This window comes from Mastacembelus armatus, chromosome 15 (assembly GCF_900324485.2).
Source record: "Mastacembelus armatus chromosome 15, fMasArm1.2, whole genome shotgun sequence".
NCBI lineage: Eukaryota > Metazoa > Chordata > Actinopteri > Synbranchiformes > Mastacembelidae > Mastacembelus > Mastacembelus armatus.
Window position 1 is genome coordinate 7,258,041 of NC_046647.1, and position 22,573 is coordinate 7,280,613.

The window sequence follows — 22,573 nt, forward strand, 5'->3', positions numbered from 1 at the left end:
TTGAGAAACTGAACCGTGTTTGACATAAAATGATTTCATGATAAAATGATTTACTGGGTTATCAAATTTTCTGTCCAATCACACAGTTTTCCAATTTTTCCATTTTTAACATTTGAGAAGTTTGACCTCCTGTGTTTTTGCTCGCACACATTCTGCAATAACTCTACTATTAGTTTACCTATAAAACCTTCTTTCCTTTTTATATACAATGTCCAACCTACCTGAGGCTAGCTATTAGCATTTTGATATATACGTTGCTGTTATAGGTCTCACTCTTTATTCTACATTCACATAGCACACAAAATACAGGCTATAATTTATGTAGCTTTGCAGTTAGATGCAACCAAAAGAAAGCCTAATGTGAATGAGTGTGAAAGAGCAATTTAAGGGTAGATGTGCCAGTGCCAGTGCCAGGGGCTATACAAGATTTGCATGCTAATCATTCTAATAATAATGTAATGCCCAAAGCACTGGTCACAGAAGGAAGCTTATCTCCCCGAGAACATGACACAAATATAACATAACATTTAAATGAGTCCTGGTAATTCACGGACCTGTCAGTAGCCTGGCTCACCTCAATTAGGAATGCTCCACAACAGCCCGCTCCCGACTTTACTTTATCACAAAGACTCTTAACTATGCTATAACTCCTTCATTTTGTTGCACGGGTCTCTATTTTGAACAGTAAATGTAAACTTTTTGAGGAGGTTTGAGCCATAAAACCGAGTTAGCTAACTTTAAACGGTTATAACGACCTTCTCACCGAAACAACCAATAAGAGCGCTGGGCTTGGACCTTTTATAAGCGCTGGTATGATTGGATACCGCGACTAGCTGTTAGCCAATCGGTGCTTTCAAAGGGAAAACGTCACAATGTTTATCCGGAAATGAGGATCTCTTCCAGCGACTGCTATCGAAATCTATAATTTCTCTAATTGTAATCGTATTTAGTGTGGTAAAATTAATAATTAACTTATGATCTGATCGTACCTGTTCGTACAAATATGTACAGCGGACTCCTGCCCAAAGGTTTAACAGAAGACGACCTCAGTCCAGATGAGGAGGAGGAGGATGAGCCGGAGGATGATGATGAAGAGAAGAGCAAGGAGAGTAAAAGACGTGGGAGCTCTGGTGAAAGGGTTAGCTCTGCCCCAGTGGTGGAGGCACAGTCGACTCACACTGCCAGTGACACCACGAGATGCAGCATGCCTGGTATATCTCAGGAAATTTGGCAGGTATGTTGATTTGCTATGCAGTGAGCTGACTGAAGCTTAGCAGTAGTGTACCAGTGGCGCAGCTGTCTTTGAGTAAGGCACAACTCCCCCAACGTTACTGACATTTACCATTTCTGTTCAATCCCTGGTCGTGCTTGAACTTGACCTAATAAAATGTTATCAGTAACATGTTTCTGGATCCCAGGTGGTGTCTGTGTATATTACATCATTATATGTGGACAGCAGCAGTGCGTGGAGAGTTGTGGTGCTGCTGTGAAGTCAGTGTATGTGTGTGTGTGTGTTCAAGAAATTCCAGGATCTACAGAAGAAAAATGATGAAATGAAGACAGTGACGGTCCCCAGAAGAAGAAAAAGAAGACACAAGAAAGGTGTCCATAAAAATACAATTAGTATGTATCTTCACTAGTTCTGTGGGCAAAAGTGTTTGAAACATTTCATGACAAAAGGAGAATAAAAAAATACTGTAATTTTTAGGTCATGATCTTGTAGAGAAAATGAATGGTGTACTTGTCCTGTCTTTTATGTGAAGACTTTTGTTTGGCTTATGCTAATTTGTATGACACTACCCTAGAAACCCATTACTATGTGTCATGTCATTCAACAGGAACAGAAAGTGAGGAACTTACAGAGACAAGGTACTGAAATATTACAATGTTCACTCTTACTGTTTTTACAGTGAAATAGCTGACATGAGCTGGATGACATTTCTGCTGATTATTGTCAAAACGTATATACGGTTATCCATGAACCAGTAGTAAATGCTTGTGAACAAAATACTCTTTAGCAGTGTTTTTTCACTTTCACTTCATAATGTCCAGTTACAGGATGAACACAGAACAGTGCTGAAAAAAGTTTGTTTTATCACAACAAAGGCCTCCATGTAATGAACAGCACGCGTTTTCTCTGTCGGCAGAGAGTGTCAGGAAAACCGGGAGAAGCACTGGGATGAGCTCAAGCAGTATTTTGGTGTAAATGATCGATTTGATCCCCCTCCATGTTCCAAACCCTCTCCGAAGGTAACAAAGACTTCTTCCTTCCAACTTATCTGCTGACGTTTAATACTGTGTCTGTCATAGCTGTTAGTAACACCTTCACATCCTTTGTGTTTCCATTCCACCGTATCCTGTCATTGTTTTATGTGATATGACAGATGGATTAGAAGAATCCTGATGGTAACTCACCCTGACACTGAGAAGAATATTAAGGATTATGTTCAGCTACATTTAGTGATAAGATTATGATGAATCTCCCTTTTTTGGGGTCGAGATTAAAGTGAGATGTGGGTTTTTCTTCTGCAAGAAACCTAATGAAAATCCAAAATTTGCTTGACAAAAGGAGAGAGAGGTAGCGTACCTGATACAGCCTGTGTGACTGCAGCTGGAACATTTAAATTAATAGTTAGATAATAGATGGTTGGGTGCTGCTACTTCTGTGGAATTCCTAATTAAAGGAATTAAAACTAAACTTTCTTCCATTCAAATACATTTCTAGACTTAAAGATGAATGGACATTTTATGCAAAAGCTTGCAAATTGCCAATGAAGCAAAATATTTGCCAGCTTGATGAACATTATAGCTGACCGAGAGAATGGGAAGTATTCTCATTTCAATTTGAAATCCTTTTAATGATTATTTTGGAGTATTTTGTGCTTAATTTATCTTACAGCAGCATAAAATTGAGTTTTTGCTGATTTTAGCTTCATTTTGAAAAGAGAAACTATGAAGGGATAAAAGAAATTATTAAAAAGCTGAATGAAATAGAACTTGTCACATCAACATAATGAGGAGCTCCTTCATCCCTCAAATGCAGTCCCTTGTAATTAATATATTTTTTAATTCTGCCAAGTCCTGCACATAGTCCTTTGAGGAAAAAGCTGTCATATCTCAGAGATGTCATTAATTCAGCTGCTAACAGGGTTTCTTCAGTGACCTCAAAACACATTTCATGGCACAAAGGAGGACAGTCTGTCATTTTGAATCTTGTTTGTGCCATAAAACACGTCAATTGGGATCACCAATCAGGTTGTATCAGTGCAAGTTTAAGTATAATTGTGGAGTAATAAATTTTATTAAGCAAAATCAAAACTTGCCAACCAGAGTTACAGAGAACATTGTTTTACAAATTTTGTGTTTTTAAGTCTGATGGTATTGTACTTTTATAATTGAGTAAAGATCTTCAAACAATACATCAGAGGGGACGCATTAATGATATAACCTCTTTCCAGTGTATTTTTAACATGATGAAATTTTTGGGGCTGAAGAAATCTGGTGCTGTGCTCCCTCATCACAGCAGAACTGTGCTACCATCAGTAACCAGGGGCTTCTCTGCACCCCTCCTGCCCCCTCCTTAGGCCTGTAATGGAAATGTGTAATTAAAGAGCCACATTTATGTTTGGTAATCTCCTGTAGCATTTCTAAGATTTTCCCACTAATATCCAATCAAAAAGGTTTTCATTTGTGAAGGAAAATCTACATATTTGTAGTAATGGCAATCATATTAAAAATAAGGCCCTGAGGACTTCTGAAGTTACTCTTTGATTTTTTTTTTTTCTATCTTACCACCATTTCAAAAAAAAAAAAAAAATCTGAATTTTTTTTTTTTTCCTCTTCTGCAGTCCGGCCTAGAAAAGAGCATAGAGAAGGCCATAGCTGAAGGGGACATTGCAAAGGCGGAGGAGATGAGCGACAGACTCGCCACTCGAGAGGTACGTTGTGCTGATAAGAGATCTTTGGGGTGCTCCCGCTGTGACAAATCAGGCTAATGGATCCGTAGCCATTTCTGCTGCAAAGACATAGAGGAACAAAAACACATGCAGACACCCACCATTCAGTCCTGCAGCCCTTTTCCATTGAGTTAATGGAAAGCCCTCCCCTTAGTTTTGAAGTGCTGCAGTGTCTAAAGGACTTTTGGCTCTGCTTTTTAATGAAGGGTACATTGCTTTCAACTGTTAAATCATTCTCCAGGTAAGAGTTTCATACCTTTGAAGTGTACATGTTCCTAAACGCAGTGCCTGAAGTTTTGTAACTAACTGCCTTGGCAGGCATCAAGGATCAAGTGGTTTGAATCTAATTTAGCATAAAATGTAGCCCACACACACATATAATTGTGGTTAAAAAGACATACGGCTGCAGTGTTACTCCTTCACTGGGTGAATTCCTTTACTCTGAGCATCAAAGTTAAACTTCTTTGTTTCATGATGCATGTTGCTTACAGCATCACATGAGCTTTTTCATTTGGTAATAGTAGCACAAACATTCACATACTGCAGGCTCAGATTTCATTGTTGGTCAAGGATTGCAGTAGGATTGCAAAGTAGGTGCAGGAAATATGTTTTCTTATTCAGAATTGCCAGTTTTTATCTTTTAATGATACCCTGAGTGTCACCCAGCTTAGAAACACTGGAGTCTCTCATGTCATTTCTTGATGCCATTTTGGTTTATGTTATGACCACTGTTTACAATTAAGCTTAGTTTCCATGTGACATACAGAGATCTACAGTCTACTACAATCCCCATGAACCCTTTTTGTCATTCCTATGGAAAAAAAAACAAAAAACAGTTGGTTTTGTTAGACCAAAACCAGAACACAAAATCTGAAAGTGAACTGACTTACAGTATTACTTCAGGATTTTAGAAAATAACTCTTTCTTGTCTGTACACTAAACATGAAGCTAGAGCTAGCTGCCAATTAGCTTAGCTTAGCACACAGATGGGAAACAGGCAGAAACAGAGAGCCTGGCTTTGTAGGAAGGTCACAGACTCCAGCTACCTGTACCTCTGAAGCTCACTTAATAAAACTTTATAGCTTGTTCTTTTAATCTGTACAAAAACTGAAGTGTAAAAACAAAAAAATGGCATTTTACAGTCGGGTATGTGCAAGACTGTTATTTTGCGAGCGACGGTATAACTTCCTGCTGTTTCTGCTGGTTGCCTGGCAACTGCTGCCAGACACAGAAATTTAAGCACTGTGATTGGATGTTTATTATACCAAAATTTACCTGAGGAGGAGTTGTCAACGCCTTGGCTCATGTTTTTTATTTCCACAGGTCTGACTTTTAATCAAAGAATCAGTTCTGACACTCTCTTCGGATTTTTTGAGCATCCGGTTAAATGATTCCAGCTGTGAATCACTTTACATTGTCTGAGAGAAATTAAAGAGACGTTTAAGAAGAAGAGCTCCTCATGTCACAACTGCACAACACTGCAGCGAACCAGTCGAAAACATCTGTCATCTCAATTTTAGCCTGAATGTATAATCCAAACGATGATATTAATATTATATGTATTTTTATATTTTTATCAAACATTTTTCTAGAAAACCTCACCTCTAAAACCAAGGATCTGTGTTTAAAAATGCAAAAAAGTCTTTGTAATATTCATTGAATTGGCATTACATGCGTGGAACTGGTATCTCTAGCGTGTAATAGACATTAGTGTGCAGCATCAGAGCCCTTCATATTCCCGTCTTAACTGCTAACAGACTGGTCAAATATGGGGGAGTTAAATGAAAGCTCTTGTGAGTGGCACCTGCGCTGTACTTTCAGAAAGCCTCTTAGAGCACTCGTGGATTGGTTTTAGCCTGAGCCGAGGTTTTCGCCTCCCTGGCACCTGCCTCGCGTCTTGCCAGAACTGTGATGGGACGTGACAGCAGTCTGGCAGCCCCAGCTCATTGTTCAACAGTGATAACTTATTTCATGAGGGTCGTGGATTGACCATTTTGAAATCCCCAGGTGACACAAAGTTGTGCATGGTTTTCTTTTGAATACAAAGAAAGGCAACGCTAGATATATGTAAAATATGAAAAGAAGTGGCAGCTAAAAGCCCAAAAGTTTGAAGGTTTTTGAATCAGAACAAATTATGATGTGTCTTAAAGGATGCAGTCTTTAATGCAGATAGCATTAAGAGCAACATGTTTGTTTACAGTAGCCTACTCCTGTTCAATTTTACCAGGAGCACCATGATAAACAGAGGATCAATAATCCCCGCTGTGGCCAGAATCAATTTTAAGGTTATAATTGAGTGGCTCATTTGGTACAGAATGGCTTAGATGTTTAATTTGTTTACGGTCATAACACCAAGATGTGATTGTAGCAAGCTTTTCACTGGGAGAATAGGAACAGGTTTTCTTTGCAAAAAATGCAAAAGCATTCCGACAGCTGTGAAGAACTAAAGAGGCCTGTTTGTCCCTCTAGGCATTGTTTTGTAAAGAAAATGCTGGTACATGCTGGATGACAATGTTTCAGTGTATTTTCATCCTCAATCTAACGGGTTCTCACTTATCTCCTCAAAGCAAAGGCAAATGGAAGGAAGATAGAGAGCTTGCTGTCAGAATCCCTCCTTTTACGAGACAAAAATGTTTGTTTCTGCTGTTTTGAGCTCCCCCAGATCAATTAATGATTTCCATTTGCTCTACTTTCTTCTTTTTAATCTTACCATTAAAACAATTACAACAAGTAAAAAACCTGTTTTGAAGGCTCCTTACAAATACTGAGATATGTGCTCTTTCATCTGTCAAACGTCTAAGACATGCCGCTTGGATATTACAGGTTGAGGTTTTTTATTCTCATTACAATTTTTAAATATTTCCCAAGGCTGTAATTCTTTGTTTTGGATAATTTCATGAAGACATCCTCCATTTTCAAAGAGAAAGAATTAACACCCCCGAAGATGGCAAAAAGAAATCACATCCCTTTTTTGGGTAACAAAATATTAATGTCTACATTGCTTAGACAGATCTCCCTAATGTATTCCTTTAAACTGTGCAGATGGCGTTTCTTTTCTCACAAAGATGTCTATTGATCCTCAGCACGTAAGAAGCCTTAGAAGACACACAATTATGTAAAAAAATCTTCTCACCTCCAAAGTAGTCTGAGTAGTTCAGTAGAATAAAAGAAGACTGGGTCTCGGTTCTTTCATTGCTGCACATTATTTTACACTGATGCAAGTTACATATAGGCTAATTAATTTTGTAATTAGCATAACACCGAGTGATACAAACAGTATGAACGTCTCAAAGGCTGTCAGGAGGCTTGATAGCATCCAGCAGCTCATATTTGACAGACTGATTTTACAGTTCTTAGAAAATGAAGCAATGAAAAAGGATGATAACTCATCAATAGCAGTGTGACCCACAACACAGTGCGTAATGTACTAGTTTGGTCTGTCCTAAATTACATATACATAAGACACAATTCTAAATCTCTTCGTTACAATTACTTAAAAGGTTTTTAGATGAAAGGACCTGGCTCTAAGAGAACCATACCTACCGTACCTGCCCATTCAGGCAATTAAACATATGATTTGCTGCAAAATACTTAACCCCATTAGAAATGTGTATCCATTCTAGTTATTTACAGTGCTTTAGGTTTAAGGTAAATAAGTAAAGTTTTACCTAAACATAATCAAATGGACTTTTGAACTAACAAAACTGAATCATCATCATACAGAAAAGGCTTCAGCCAGCTGCCGATCTACATAGATTAAGAGCAGTAAGGCCTCCAAGACTGAACATGTGCCAAATGGCCACTCCTGAATCTCATATGATTGTATTAATATCTACATACTGAATAACAGTAGCAATACTGAGATCTGATGTAAACCAAGTAACTACTAAATGATTATCAAACCCAATAGCCACAAATTTCTTGCACCAAATACAATGATTTAATGTATCTAAACTCTTGGAAAGGTCAATTAAAACTTTTATGAGGAATAAAACGTAGAACTAAATATATAATGATCTTTTGCCATGCATCTTGAGACATAACTTGTATTGATATCTTCATTCAGTGCTGCACCATAAATCTGGATGATAAAAATCAACTCACCAAGGCAAAACCTGCTTTGTCTACTTTATGCTCAGTAGCATTTTCTTTGTTTGGCTAATCCACCCTCAGCATCATTCCTTACAATAAATAATTACCCTTTTGCTCTTTTTTTTTTTCTCTTCATAAAACAGAACCACCAAGGTCTTTTGAAATAGTCAGGAGCTGTGTTTTATATACAGTAAGTGGGTATATTTCACCACAAAAGATGGTCACGCCATGTTAGAGCTTACAGTTCCCCTGTAGCAATCATCACAGCTATTAGAGTGGCATTACCACTTCAAAACAGAAACTCTCTATAGTCTGTCACAATAGCTATGTCAAGTCCATTTCATGACTTCCAGGAGCTAAAGAATATGAAAAATAAAAAGTAGTTGTATGGCTTCTGGCCTCTCCTTAACCACTGGAAAAAGGCAGCCCTGCACCAAACACAAAGAAGCATTTAAAAGCCACTGGTTCCATTTCCTTCCTGTGAAGCACAGTGAAAACCAAAACCAAAAGGGTTAGAAGTTTGTGATGCTGCAGTAAGTGAGAAACAAAACAGCTTTACTCATCTTAATTATTACATTTACATGTACAAAAACAAAACCAGGTTATTTCAGTGACCTACTTAAGAGCACTTTTCTCTTTGTATGTAAGTGTAATGATGGGTTTACAATCGAGGTAACACCGACGGACAATAAAATGAATAGACATAGTGGCCAACGTACAATGAGCCATCTAGATGAAAAGTGCTATGAAAACACTTCTTTGCAGCAATTATGTATTCTTCTGGGTATATTTACATGCACTAATGTTATTTACTAACTTGCTTACTTACCTTATTTTTCATTATCTCTGGAAAGGGAAATGAGAGTGTAAAAGGTAGAAACAATACTGTAAAAGGACAAAACTTACTTTCTCTAAAAGGCTGAATAAATATATTACAATATATATACCACATCACATTCATATTTATGGGTGCATACTATTTCTGGGTTTTCAGTGCCTGTTATGTGTTGGATTGTTAACTGATTGCCTGAAACTCACTGGCTCAACAATGTTTGTGTCACAGTAAAGTAGCCTTATCTTTGTCCAGTGTCTTTCCCTACTCTAGATGGCATTTGGGTGGTGGACCTCTCTTTAGATGCTGTTTCGAGTATAATTAGTCTGAGTAGTCTAATTTGTTTAAAACGAGCTCCCTCCTAATAGTTACATCACTTAATGTACAACAATTAACCACATGAATATGTATAAACTGGAGCCATTTATAGTTTCCGTAGCCTTTGAACATTGGGATGGTTATACCATCCCTCATTATGTTCCAGCTCATATTTCAATAGAAGCAGCAGCTGAAAGGAAAAGCCCCACTGTCCTTGAAATCGACCCTTTGGAAAGCCTCGCTTAAATGCTGTGAAACAAAGGTGGCGCGGCATTTTGTCGGAGGAGACATGGTGGCTTAGTTATAACAAAGAGCTGAACTAAGAGTGTTTCATGATATTTATGTTATTTAACACCATTTATTCTCTCCTCACCACCTTCTCCCTGCCATCCCCCGTGTTTGTAATCAAAAAATTAATGAGCAGGCCTTTTGTGAAAAGTGAGCTTTATCAGATTCTGACTTTCCCCGCCCCACATCAGAGAAGGGGGCTGACTCCATCTCCCCTGCAAACTCCCCCAGGCAACCTTACAGAGAGTTTAGGGAAACTCTCCTCTTTGTTCATTTTTCCTTCAGCGTAAGCAATTTATCACTGAATGAACTTTTATTGTATCTTTGGATGACTCACATTAAATTTTTGCCCATTAATTTCAAAATGGATTTTGAAATGGGTGCTAAGCTTTTATCAAATGCCTGGGAATCTCATTTGGATTATTGTATTTCATTAATTACTTGATAGACAAAGCATACTTTTCAATGTAGATTTGTGTGCTGTTTAATTAATTAGCATGTTTTCTCTTTTAATTAAAGCTATTATTTAAAATTAAAGCCCACAGCAAAACACATATATAATTTGTTTGTAATTAGGCCTTAATTGGTGGTAGTGGAAGCTTAGCACCCTCGGTTTCTTTTTTCATGATTGCCATTTTATTGCCAGTCACTCATTAATTAAACTGTTTTTTCTAATTAGCTTATAAAACTGTTGATGGCATATTATTGTAAGTGTGAGTTCAAAGCTTGCTAATAAGCCTACCCTACTCAGAAGAGGCAAGATAATGAAATGCACAAAGCAGGGGAACTTTCAGAGAATTTTTTTTTTTTTTTTTTTTTGGTCTACTCCCTAAAGATGACATGTCATGTGTATCTAGCATCAGATTAGTAGAAGCAAAAATGGAGACATGGCTGTTCTACTGTGCCTTCCCTGGAGTGGCTTTCTTTTTGCTTGCCATGTAATTCTGTTTGTCAAAGTGGAGGCAAGATTACAAAATGCTCTTATGAGGCTGCCCCATGAAAAGCTGATAAACTTTGGTGAGAACAGTGTGGGAATATAACACTACACCAAGCACTGTAATGGAAATAATGGTATATATTGTAATTGTTTTTGCTTCCACATTACAAAAATATAACTGCAATTTTGCTATTTCTGAATTAGTATTGAAGCAGTTGTTGTTGACCTATTTCAGGGTAATATAAATGACTCTCAACGTCTCAAACTGCTGTGAATAAAGTAGTAACAACCTGTGGTGGAAGATACCCAAGTACATTTAGTCATGTATTGTACTTAATACTAATTTTAGTAACTTTACTCGATTATTCCTGTTTCATGGCACTTTGGTCACTGCAAATGACACTAAGTTACAGTAATCTGCAACAGTTTGGATAATTGATTGTTTAAATTTTAAACATAAGTGGCAAAAAAAGTCACTGGTTCTTATCTGTGAGGATTTTCTGTTTTTTCTTCATGGTCTGCGATACAAACTGGAATATCTTGTGCTTGAATTATTTGTTGAACAAAAGAAGCCACGTTAAAGCCTCTCCATTTTCGTTTAGGACTTGTTAGACTTTTACTCAGGGAAATAAGCAGTAGATTATTGTTAAAGGAAGTAAGTGTTAGTTGATGGCCTTCTACCAAAAGAGTATTTTTTAACCCTTGAGGTCAGCGTGGTCACATGATGATGTTTAATCACAGTCACATTTATTGTCTTTGCTCCACTCTTTTACTTTTCTTCACAGATAATAGGGCAGCTGAAAGACACTTCGTATCCCTTCCTTCTTAATGCGATATGGGTGGTATTGATTGACCTCTTGATCTTTTGACTTTCCCAATGTCGCTGCAAACACTAAAGCTTTGCAATCAGGGGCACTTTTTTTCTTCCTCCTCCTCCTCAAGTCTAAGAAATTATGCTGAAATAACACACCAAGCTGCCTAATCTGATATTCATTCCTTTCTTATATAGCCCTGCTTTCCAAAGTTGACTAAGGCCACATTATTTAGGCATTAAGGTAGTGTGATAAGGGAATTAGGCTGGTCATTAATCGTTTACACGTCAAATGCAGCAGAGCAGCTCGGGGAGGTGATTTAGCGAGGCAAAGCCATATAGCCCTTGTTAATCCACCTCTCACACGTTTTAATTGGAAGAGGCTTCCTGGATAGGAAATTTATGAATGGGTTTAAGGCCATTTCTTCCTTAAAGCCATCATTTATTTCATATTGTTAATAGGAGCTTTAACACTTTATCCACATGGAGACATTCCTCATCTTTCATTCAGCTATTGTCTTTTTGCACTCGCTGTTTAATTGCCACAGTGTTCTTGTGAACCTTGGGCTGCACAAAAAAAGACTTCCTAATGCTTCATTTATCAAACACCTCAGAAATGATGCAATAGAACCGACACAGCAATGACAACAGAGTGTGGAACTGGTTTCTCACGTGTATGGCCTACACGGTAGCAATACTGATCGTTCGATTTATTTATATTTTCATATTGAAACCCCATGTTTACGCCTTCACTTAAATCTCCATGACGACCCAAACATGAATGAACCAAAAACGGTACTATTGACTTAACCCTCCTAGTGGCCTTAAGCTCTTGCTGCTGCAGTGCCAGTATTGTGTACAATGAATTTTTTTGCCTTCAAATCTTCCAAAGGTCAGAGAAATAATCCTCTGAATAAACCATGTTTTTTAAGGGGGCTGTGCACAGGCCACACCACGGAGAAGCAATGCACAGAAACATGCCAATGATGGACACTTGATTGTATATTAAACTGTTGTGGAGTGGAGCCACAGAAACAAAGACTGGAGGAGGTTTCCTGTCCCCTGCCTTTATTTCCAGTGTTGTACTTTCATTCTTATTTTTCACAAGCCTCTGATGTGAAGGGATTTGGCGCTATGATGCACGCAAAGGGAGGAGGGAGGGTGAATCCTGAAAAGTGGATCAAAAAAGTAAATGAAAAATAATGTCATATTACTGAAAATATGAGAGGCTAATTTGTGCCGACTTTTTGCTAATTTTCTTCTCGCCACAGAAAGAGGAGCCGTCACCTGCTCGGCGCCACAGCGCTGACAGTGCCAGTGATCCATGAAATAAGCTGCCGCTGGCTTTGTTCAGATAAGAATGAACAAATCTGCACAATGTACTGCTCTCGGAATCTCATTTTCATACTTGCATGCAGGCTAAAAGAAATAAGCTGTTTGCAGGCTTGATTAATCAGACATTTGAGGGGTTTTTTTTTTTGTCTCTTTGATCTGTTCTGTCTCCTAGGTAACTTGGTTGACATTAATGTTGAGCCCCAGTAAAGACAATCAGGGATGGCAGACTAAACTGATAAAAAAAAAAAAAAAAAAAAAAAAAGAGGAAAGAATAAAGACCTTTTGCTTTAAGTATAATAAGGAATATGTTGTGAAGAGAGAGAAATGAGGGGCATGGAAGTTTTAATTGTGCTTTTGAAATGTTTGTGAAGGGATGCTTTCAAGACCTTTTGCTTTTCAAATGCAACCCTACAAGAATGTTGGTAATCCTCATGTAAAAAAATCAAATGAAACCTTTTAGCAGTTTCATTTGATTTCATTTGTGTTTTTTTTTTCTACAAACACAGAGACCAGGAGCTGTTCTTCCATTTGTCAACAATTTATTAATGGTTTATAATCTCAGTGTGCATCGGAGCCACTCAAAAGCATTTAGCACCTACACCACAACAACAAAGAGCAGGGAACACTCTGGTGTGGTTTTATCTGCTGGCAGATCTGCTGCAAACGTAAGAGCAATCACCCGTTATAACACTCTTTAAGAGGAAAAAAACAGGATTTGAGGAATGTAAAACCTATAAAATGGCAAAGAACTGGAGAACTGTCATAGTATGTACGCTTCAGGTTATGCAGACGCTTTCACAAATCTGCCAGTGACTGTATAGATGAATGCCTTGAGGGCCCAGCCGGAGCCCAGTACTTGCAGCCAGCCGAAACCCTTATCTTAAATCCAAGCAAAGTACCATTAATCTTTTTGAAAGACCTTTATGGCTTTTAATGTATCCCAAATTAGAACATTTTACACCCTTGGTTCCTGAAATATGGTGATAAAAAGCCTTTAGAGTTTAATTTTTCCTGCCTGCTCGCTCTGACCTGCTTAATCCCAGCATGCATTAGGAGATATTTTAGTTTCAGTCTTTCTAATAAAGTTTATCCCACTTAATTATAATTGAAACATTTTTTTTCCAGCAGGTCTTTTTTTCAAGTGGCGCAGTGGTGGCACATTTCTTCATTACCTTAAGACATCCTTTCCCCCCTGATTGTACTCTGAATATTACAGAGAATTACCCAAAGGTTTGGTGAAATTGTTCCAAGTTGTTTATCAAAGTTTGCCTTTGCTTGAATAATAAACCTATCTCAGGAGTGACAGAGGAGACAGGATTTTTCCCTTTGTTTCCCATGCTTCTGTGTGACTGGGGTTATTGGGATTATTCTGCTTCACAATACACACGTCTTTCCTGGGATTTGAATGTTTGCCTCTTACAGTCATGGTCATTCTCTGCACTTCTGATTTCAGGCACTGCCTGCAGTTCTCCAAACACTTTTCCTCTGGTGATGAGTGAAAAATGCCATTATAACATTTTTGAGACGGAATAAAAAGGGGCAAAATGCTGAACATTGTTTCTTGTTGTTTATTTATTGAGTTACTTCATTTGCACTTGAAAAAAACGATTGAAAAGTAGTCATCAAAAAAAGCAACAATGTGCCGCAGAGACTGTAAGCCAGGAGCTTAAAAATACGAGTTCTTCTTAAAACACTGCAAACGAAAGGCAGACTAGGATGATTTTAATAAAACAACACTCCTCTAATTTGTGGAGCTATGGTGCACTTAACCCCCTATAGACAGCAAAAACAGGCAATAGTTCACAAACTGAACTTCATAGTTTCCTGAGATACGTTTTTGTGTATATGATGGTATGATTCTCTGCTCTATCTTTCCCCAAACACCAGCCTTAAAGTACTCTGTTGTGAAATTTGTTCAATTCTAGGACAGCAGGACAGCATCCATGTGTTTTTGAGCTCAGTAACATTTCACTCTGTTGCGGAGGAGGCAGCACAGGCAGCAGAGACACTGATGAGAAGCCACCCTGACATATTAGTCAGAAAGCTTTTTCTTGCCACAGACTGATTTCCATTCTCTAATGGCCCTCTCCTCTGTCTGCCTCTAAATAGCTGGCTGTGAAAATCGCTCAAGCCGCTGATTGCCGTGACTTCGTGCAACGCAAACAGGAAGAGGACGCTTTGAGGGCAGCACAGAAAAGGAAGAAGCAAATAGCCTGGGGGTACGACATCTCTCTCTGTCTCCATGTTTATGTTTGCCATCATATCTGCCATGTGTGACACTCTGGGTTCAAGTACAGTTAAGATAGTGCTACAGATGCCTGCATTCGCTGGACTTTGAATGAATGCTTATGCACAGCTGAAAGCTGACAGTTAAAATCTATTCAAAAGGGATGATTGAATGTTTTTCCGTGTTCCAGGTTTGAGGCGAAAAAGCGATGGGAAACCAAAAGCAACATGGGCTTCATGTGACAAACACAGAAGAAAAGGAGAAAGACTGTGCTTTTTTTTTTTTTTTAATGGTGGACTGATCCTTTTTTTTTTATTTATTATTTTTAAATTCACTTTGTATATTTTGAAGACTTCACTCTGGCAGTGTGTGACGGGAGGAAAGTCACACAGTTGGCTGAGAAAAAAACAATTCTGAGAGTATAAGAACGAGAAAAAATTATGGAGCATCCAAATTAATTCCTAAGGCGCCCATTGGTGTCTGCTTTGTGTTATTTTTCATTACATTTCAGTGATTTGAGCATTCTGGCCTTTTTTTTTTCCCCCCTTCAAATTAAATCTGGTGTACATTACTGGATGATGCGTTTATTTATTGCTGTAAAGTGGGTTAATCATGAAGGCGCTCCTTTCTTCTTCCGAGAAAGAGAAAGAAAAGATTAGGGCCCTAATGCAATGTACAGGATAATGTGCGATAGGATTTGGGAGTAGAAAATGAAATTTGGCTGCTGTAAACTGTTGTGAGCAGTCGTAAACTGGAAGTTGAGTGAACAGGGATGGGTGGGGTGTGAGACATGAAACACAGGCTTTGCTGCTGGCCCTCACCCATGCTGGGAGACTTGCTATTGTTTCCCAGCCCGAACAAGAGGCTAGCGCTGTTTCTTGAAGCCTACACTCATTGTGCGATGAGCTTCAGCATCTGTAAACTCGTCTAAAACCGTCGATTCCTCTCACTGTTTGATCTTTTTTTTTGATCTGCATTAGCCTCTGCAGCTACTCAACACTTCTGAAATGCTCATTCAGAATACAGAAAATGTTAATTGCAAACAGCATGCAAAAAAAAAAAAAAAAAGCACCAAAATGATAATTACTTTTATTCATAATGCTACATATTTTTAACCATAGAAAATGATTGCTTTGCTTCAAGGTAATGAGAATTAAAATTAATCCGCCTAAGTTGTTTGCATCGCATATATTTGGGCACTTTGTCCCCTGGTGACGAGCCCTGTTCTCATAGCTTTGCTGTGTGGGCTGAGTCAGCACAAGGACAAATTAATAAAACATCAGCAATAAAAGTTTGTAGGCAATTATGACACAAAACACCTGAGCTGAAGAAACCCAGATATCCACAAGTGTAAAAGCACATGAAAAAAAAAAAAATCAAGCTTTTTTTTGTATTTCACATGAAAGAGGATCACATGACTGTCTGTGAAGCTGTCAGTTGGTGAGAATTGGTGCTAATTAAACTATTAATTATCTCTGTAATGAGACGCAAGTGAAAACTGTGTTAAGCACATCAAAGTACAACATGGGATTTCTTCACTTTGATGACTGCTATGAAAAATACGTCGTGACTGAGGAGTGAGGAAACATCAGAGATGCTTCACCAGCAGGACAAAAACAGACCAAATGTTAGCGCCTTCCAAAGTTTTGGAAAAGTCCTTGAGAACAATATAATAGTCTTTATGATAATAATAATCTATTGTTTATAGAGAAGTGCTGGATGCAGGTGAGCGCAGATACTGCACAGCTTCTCCAAGATAAGAACTTTTCAAGAAGGTCATTTTCAGAAATACATTTATCATTTCAGGGGAAGAAGATTAGAAAACAGAAGCCAAAAAGCATCTGTGAATATGCATTTTCCATATGTACAAGGCCTTTTTTTTAAAGCCTGCAGTTGTCAGTGAACATGACCGATGCTGATCCAAGAGCAGCGTGACACTGTATCAATAGCATCTCACTTTATTAATCTCTTTGAACACAGGATAATGCCTTGAGCAGAGACGCTTCTGCTTTTAAGCTGGAAAATCCACTTTTCCCTCTCACTATGTTGAGGAGCTGTTTTCAATAGTCTGTTACTGGAGGCCAATCTTAGCCCCTGACCTAGGCTGATTTGTTGCGAAACATGGAGACAAATTCCTTGGGCACATGTCGAATCACTTCTAGGAAAAGTGTTTGTTGTGTGGAGCCGGGGTAAGGAAAAAACAACAAACCCCATTATATGGTTGGGAAGCTGCTGCTGTATGAAATGGAACATATGTTGTTAGTAGCAAGACATCAGCACTATCACTTGCTGCTATCACCGACTAGAAGAGGATTAACTCGAAAGGAAGGATCCTTGAGATGCAGCCGATAAAGGGCAGTGACGTTCAAAACGCCTCACACCTGGCACAAAGTGTAGCTCAGAGAGATGTGGCTGCGCTTGTGTATTCTTCAAGTTTTATTTTTTTTATTATTATTATTAAATTGCACAGTAGCTGCAATGTGGTTTTATTGTGCAACTTGTCACATCTTTCTTACAACCTTGTTCAAAAGTCCTTGGTCTCTGGATATTTCCTGTAGAAATAAAGGTCTCAATAGGTTAGATTTTTTTTTGTTTTGTTTTGTTTTGTCCAGTGTTGCTTTGCACAGCAGGGCCACTATAGAAACCTTAAAATGTTAGTTTTTCCCAATTATAACATGAAAACTATGAGCACATTTATATACACTATTTTTGTTTGCTTCTTCTCAAAGTAATGTATTGTGGGAGCAACAGGCAGAGTGAATGTTGATATATTTCTTGGCAGATTTAATGATCTGTTTAATTCTGGCACGTCTGCAGCTCTCAGATGTTTTGCAGTTTTAATTAGTGTAATCATCACTCTTGAAAAAGGCCACAGGGTTGTTTAATGGGTCATGTTTGTCAAAATGCACAGAATTATAACACAAAAGACATGTCATTTATTCAGCGCTACAGTCTGTGTGTGATTATGGGTGTCACAATTGATAATTAGAGAACGAACTGATTCATCTGAAAGCCAAAATGAACCTCTGTGGTGTGAGAAAATTAGGTTGACAGTTTGGAGGAGCCGTGTTTACACTGCAGTGTGGCGACGTGGGAGCACTTACCCACTCCAGTAACTGAAGCAGCGTGCACACACTTGATGCTGTCTCTGAACGGGAACGACTGGATAGTTTCAGCAGCGACAAAACTTCATACAAAGTTATGAATATACTATTTCATTCTGCAGGCTTTGGTATATGATAAGTAGAGGTTATGGATCCAATTTTCAAGCAGCAATAGAACAAAGTGCGATTCATAGTTTTCTCAAACTGAGAATTAGGTCACGTTAACATTTAAAGTTTGATAAAGACAGTTTAAATGCACTTTCTACATAATTAAAAGTCATACTGTAAAGTGTGGCTTACATATAAACCCTCTTAATTGTTTCTTGGTAAAAAACTGCTGGGGAAGCATCTACTTTATCATTTAGCATAACTTATAGAGCAAAATAAAAGAAAGAAAATGAACTTTCAATTAATTTTCTTCTTTTGCTATCGTGAAATAAAAAAAATTCCCGTGCACAAATATGCTGAGCATGCACTCATTACGCATTTTAACTCTGCCAACCACATACTGCATTTTATCTGAATGAATGAATTATTAACCAAATTAATGAATATTTCATTTTTCTTTATGAAATCATTTAACAGTCCCAACAGAGGTAATGACGTCCTGAGCAATGCCAAGTACCTGAAAACACAACCAGGTTTTACAACCAGGTTAAAGAATAAATTCAAATAATAATAAAGTAAGACATTTATAATACATCTGTATTTAACCTTGTATTTAACAATCAGTGTGTGTTAATTTAAGACCTCTCCTTTAGTTACTTCAGCTGTGTAACTTACACTGACTTGGCTTTATTTCCACACTGACCTGAAATCCATTTATAGCTTAAGAATGGACACAGCATGGGGGGATTAATGGTGTAATTAATATTACCTTGATTTGTCCCAGAAAAGACCTCGGCAATTCTGACTTGTGTGGTAATTTACTGCTGAGTTTCGATATGAAGAACACACACCTACTGTAGAGCAGGTAATTACAAACACTGACTTGATTAGAAGGGGGAAGAAACCACTCCAGACTTGTTATTCATCAATTAATACTGTAATAATGTATTTGTTCTACAAGCAGACAGTGGCAGTTCAAAGACTGTTGAATTAACCCCTAGAAGTAGAGGTCTAGAGGGGCTATAGGGCCACACATGTTCATATATTATTGTTTTGTTTATAATAAATACATAGTACACTATTCTGTATTTTACTTTGCACAAATAACAAATGGTCACGTGTTCTTGGGAATATTGGACTTTCCTTTCATTCACTTCTTTGGTGGGGCTGTGGCTTTTAAAGAAAAGGAGAGGTTGTCCTGGGTGACATTTCTCAGGACATCAAGTGTTATTGTTTTCACTACATTTCATATAAATGTCACAGGTATTCTTTCATATAATGTGATTCCTAACAGGAGCCGGAGCTGTACGCCGTATACACTGTACACATACTGTCTATACTACATTTGTACACGTTTGAAAAACATTTTTGAAATGAAACATTGCGTCAATAAAAGATGGCGAGAGTGTCCAAATTTCAGTTTGTTAGCTGTGTTTTTTTCTCTACACTGCTTTAAAAAACTGGTTTGATTGTTGGGGGTCACCTTCGGGTTAATTCGTTGTGTGGTTGGACCAGTTAGACAAAAGAAATGCAGACGTAATTTATTGAAAGCCTACAGGTGTCTGAGATGCTGAATGTCAGCCCAACACTGATTCTTCATTCAGTGTTTCTGAGAGTCAGGTCAAAACTACATAAAGAGAAACACAAAAGCCAGAGCATATTTTAAAAAACTAGCACATAATTATAAAATTGTGAAAAGCTTCCTATAAATTGCCATAGGAAATGCATACAGGCTATTTTTGACCGGATCTTTATACTGTTGAGGGACAAAATTTATTTTTCTTTACTGTGGATCAAAGTTTCTGAACACCACCTTTCCCAACAATCTTCTCAAGCTGCCATGTTGACTCCAGATCTTCATTCACACACTGTTGTCTTTGCAGTTCAGTCCTTTGTGTGCAGTAATGTTGCCATGTTGGTCGCTTGTCTAAAAGTCAGGGCAGCACCAGATGAGCAGGGAACCAATTTGTGTCCAAACCCCAAGGAACTCCAAACTCTCCCAAGTAATTCCCTCCATTCTGACTCCTTAAAACCTTGTCTCGACACAAACAATAGCGACACTTTGTAAAAGTGACTCTAAAACCTCTGCCAAGTATAATTTATCATTTGAATGACAATAGACCACTTAGCAGAGCTTAAATTATTTCTGTGCTCTATCTGCTTCTTGACTGTCTTTGTGTTGTAACAGCGGACGATCATTAACTCCACGGGGTGATGTGGCGTGCGCTTATCTCAGACTCAGTCCTCAGAGTTTACTCTTAGATAGAAATTGCTCGGCCATGACAGCAACAGCTTGTGTTTTTTTTACTCCAAGGCTAGTCTAAGTCATGACTTATTAGATTAAAGTGTAACAGAGTGAACAACGTAGAAAGTGAAGTTCTAGTTTTGTTGATGTTTTGTCATTTGAGAGGCCTCGTGTGATTCGTTTATCTTAAATACTTTTAAATGGGAAGAGGAAAGAGCAGTCTTAATTATAACAGTGGTCAGGAGAATGAGTTACAGAGAACCAAGAGGCAGGACATTATACAGAAAATGGAACTGAAGACGGGCAGCACAGCGCCTTAGTGGTTAACACTGTTGCCTCACACTAAGAAGGTTCCTGGTTCAAAACCCAGCAGGGATCTTTCTGTGTGGAGTTCTCACATGTTCTCCCTGTGCTTGTGTGGGTTTTCTCCAGGTACTCTGGTTTCCTCCCACAGTCCAAAAACATGTATGTCAGGTTGATTGGTGACTCTAAATTGCCCATAGGAGTGAGTGTGAGTGTGTGAGGTTGTTTGTCTCTATGTGGCCCTGTGATGGACTGGTGACCTGTCCAGGGTGGACCCCTGCCTTTCACCCAAAGAGAGCTGGGATAGGCTCCAGCAGATCCCTGTGACCCTAAATAGGAATAAGTGGGTATAGATGATGGATGGATGGAACTGAAGACCAAGCTTGAATCACATTAAACTTCTGAGTTAGAGAAGTGAGGTGATAGAGGTTCAATGAAAAAAATGGAAAATGATGTCAGCAACATGATACCTAATATGTGGATACTGTAGGCAATTAGCTATTCACTGATTAGCTAACTGTATTATATAGTTTAATCAATTGAGATGAATTGATACAGAAAATAATCTTTAGTTGAATCTACAATTTAAACCAAGAGATAATGTGGATCATTTTAAACATATTTTGGTAAAATTCTGTGGCTTTGGATGAAGTTTAAAGGAGCAGTTTAACATTTTGGGAAACATGCTTCATTTTCTTGCTGAGAGTTAGACGAAAAAGTCACTCTTAGATGAGTCTATTTAAATATGAGGTTATTGTCAGGAGTGTTTTGTTCAGCATGAAGACAGAAATAATAATACATAAATAATAATAATACAATTTTGACAAAGATGACCCATAAATAATAAAATCCCAATCCATACCCAGGTGAGGGTAAAGATTATACAGCTACAGTACTTTTGTATGGATGCTGTAAGAATATAAGGTTTCTGAACAATCTGTGATGAAATTCTTACCACAATCTGACCAAACAGTGAGTATCGTGTTCCCCAGCAGGCAGGTACCAGATTCCTGTGCCGTGTGGCTTTGTGGCCCATCCTTCACATCCTGTTCTCCATACAGTGATAACTGCCATAATGAGATTTGCCATTAAGAAAGAAAAGAATGAAAAGGACCCCAGCCATCTGTATAGCTCACCATGGTAAAAGGCTCAGTGCTATCAAGCTAGAATTCAATCGCTGAATTATACCCTCTTTGTGTGCGTAGGGTTGGTGAGTACCTCACACTATATTCATTTCAAAAAGGCCTCAATTTAATTAGTCCTCATATGTTGAAAAATTCATGAATTTGTCTGCAATTCCCGGTGCCATTGTTGAGAGTGACTTAAGCGGTGGTGTTAGGCTGGAAGAGAAAATAGCCCCCCCACAAAAAAGAAACAACTGTTTATGTAAATAGACACTGCATGTTTACTTGATGGAAGAAAGCGAGGGCCCTGAACAGAGTGCTAAGCTTAGCGTGGTTCTGCCAAAGGGGACCTCTCACCATCAACTTCAGTCTTATTAAACTGATTACCAACTCCAGCTAATTAATCAGAGACAGTGCCCTTTCTTGTCATGCAGGGAGGGAGCTCTGTGCGTCTCACAGAGTTCCTCTCTCACCGCTCCCCCCTCCCATCTGCTCGCCTCTGTTCCCCCCTTTCTCCCTTTTCTTTTTCCTGCTTTGATTGAAGTAGGGAAATGGTAATTTTCATGCATCATCTGGGCCAGCAGGATGGGAGGACAAGTAGTAATTACCTTAAACAAACAAGGCAGAGATTGCTTGAGAAGCTACCTCTTTATTCAAGCTTGCGAAGAAAGAAAACGGTCTGAGAGCGTAATGGTTTCAAACCACATTTTACAGGCCGTTTTGTTCATTGTGTTGGATACGGTCTTCATCTTAGATAAGTGGTCGACAAAAAAAAAAAAAATCTTTAGTAAAGACGTGAAAGGTGAGTAATAGTTTGGTTCAGGGGCTGTAATGTTGAAGGTTCAGTGCGTTTAAAACGTTATCTCACAGCCTGTGGTAGAAAATGTGTTGAT

General features: G+C 38.3%; 1 protein-coding gene across 2 annotated transcripts; it reads left to right on the forward strand.

Annotated features, from left to right (window-relative positions):
* Nucleotides 1-866: 866 nt before the first annotated feature.
* fam204a (family with sequence similarity 204 member A) lies at nt 867-15,372 on the forward strand. Of its 2 annotated transcripts, none has more exons than XM_026309717.1 (7): nt 867-1,234; nt 1,521-1,623; nt 1,839-1,869; nt 2,148-2,250; nt 3,849-3,938; nt 14,679-14,788; nt 14,987-15,372. In XM_026309717.1, the coding sequence occupies exons 1-7, from the start codon at nt 1,004-1,006 to the stop codon at nt 15,036-15,038; spliced, it is 720 nt and encodes a 239-aa protein (XP_026165502.1). In that variant the 5' UTR covers nt 867-1,003; the 3' UTR covers nt 15,039-15,372. The 2 variants fall into 2 exon arrangements, with proteins under 2 accessions (XP_026165502.1, XP_026165503.1); XM_026309718.1 differs by having other exon boundaries at nt 1,521-1,602.
* The last annotated feature ends 7,201 nt before the right edge of the window (nt 15,373-22,573 follow it).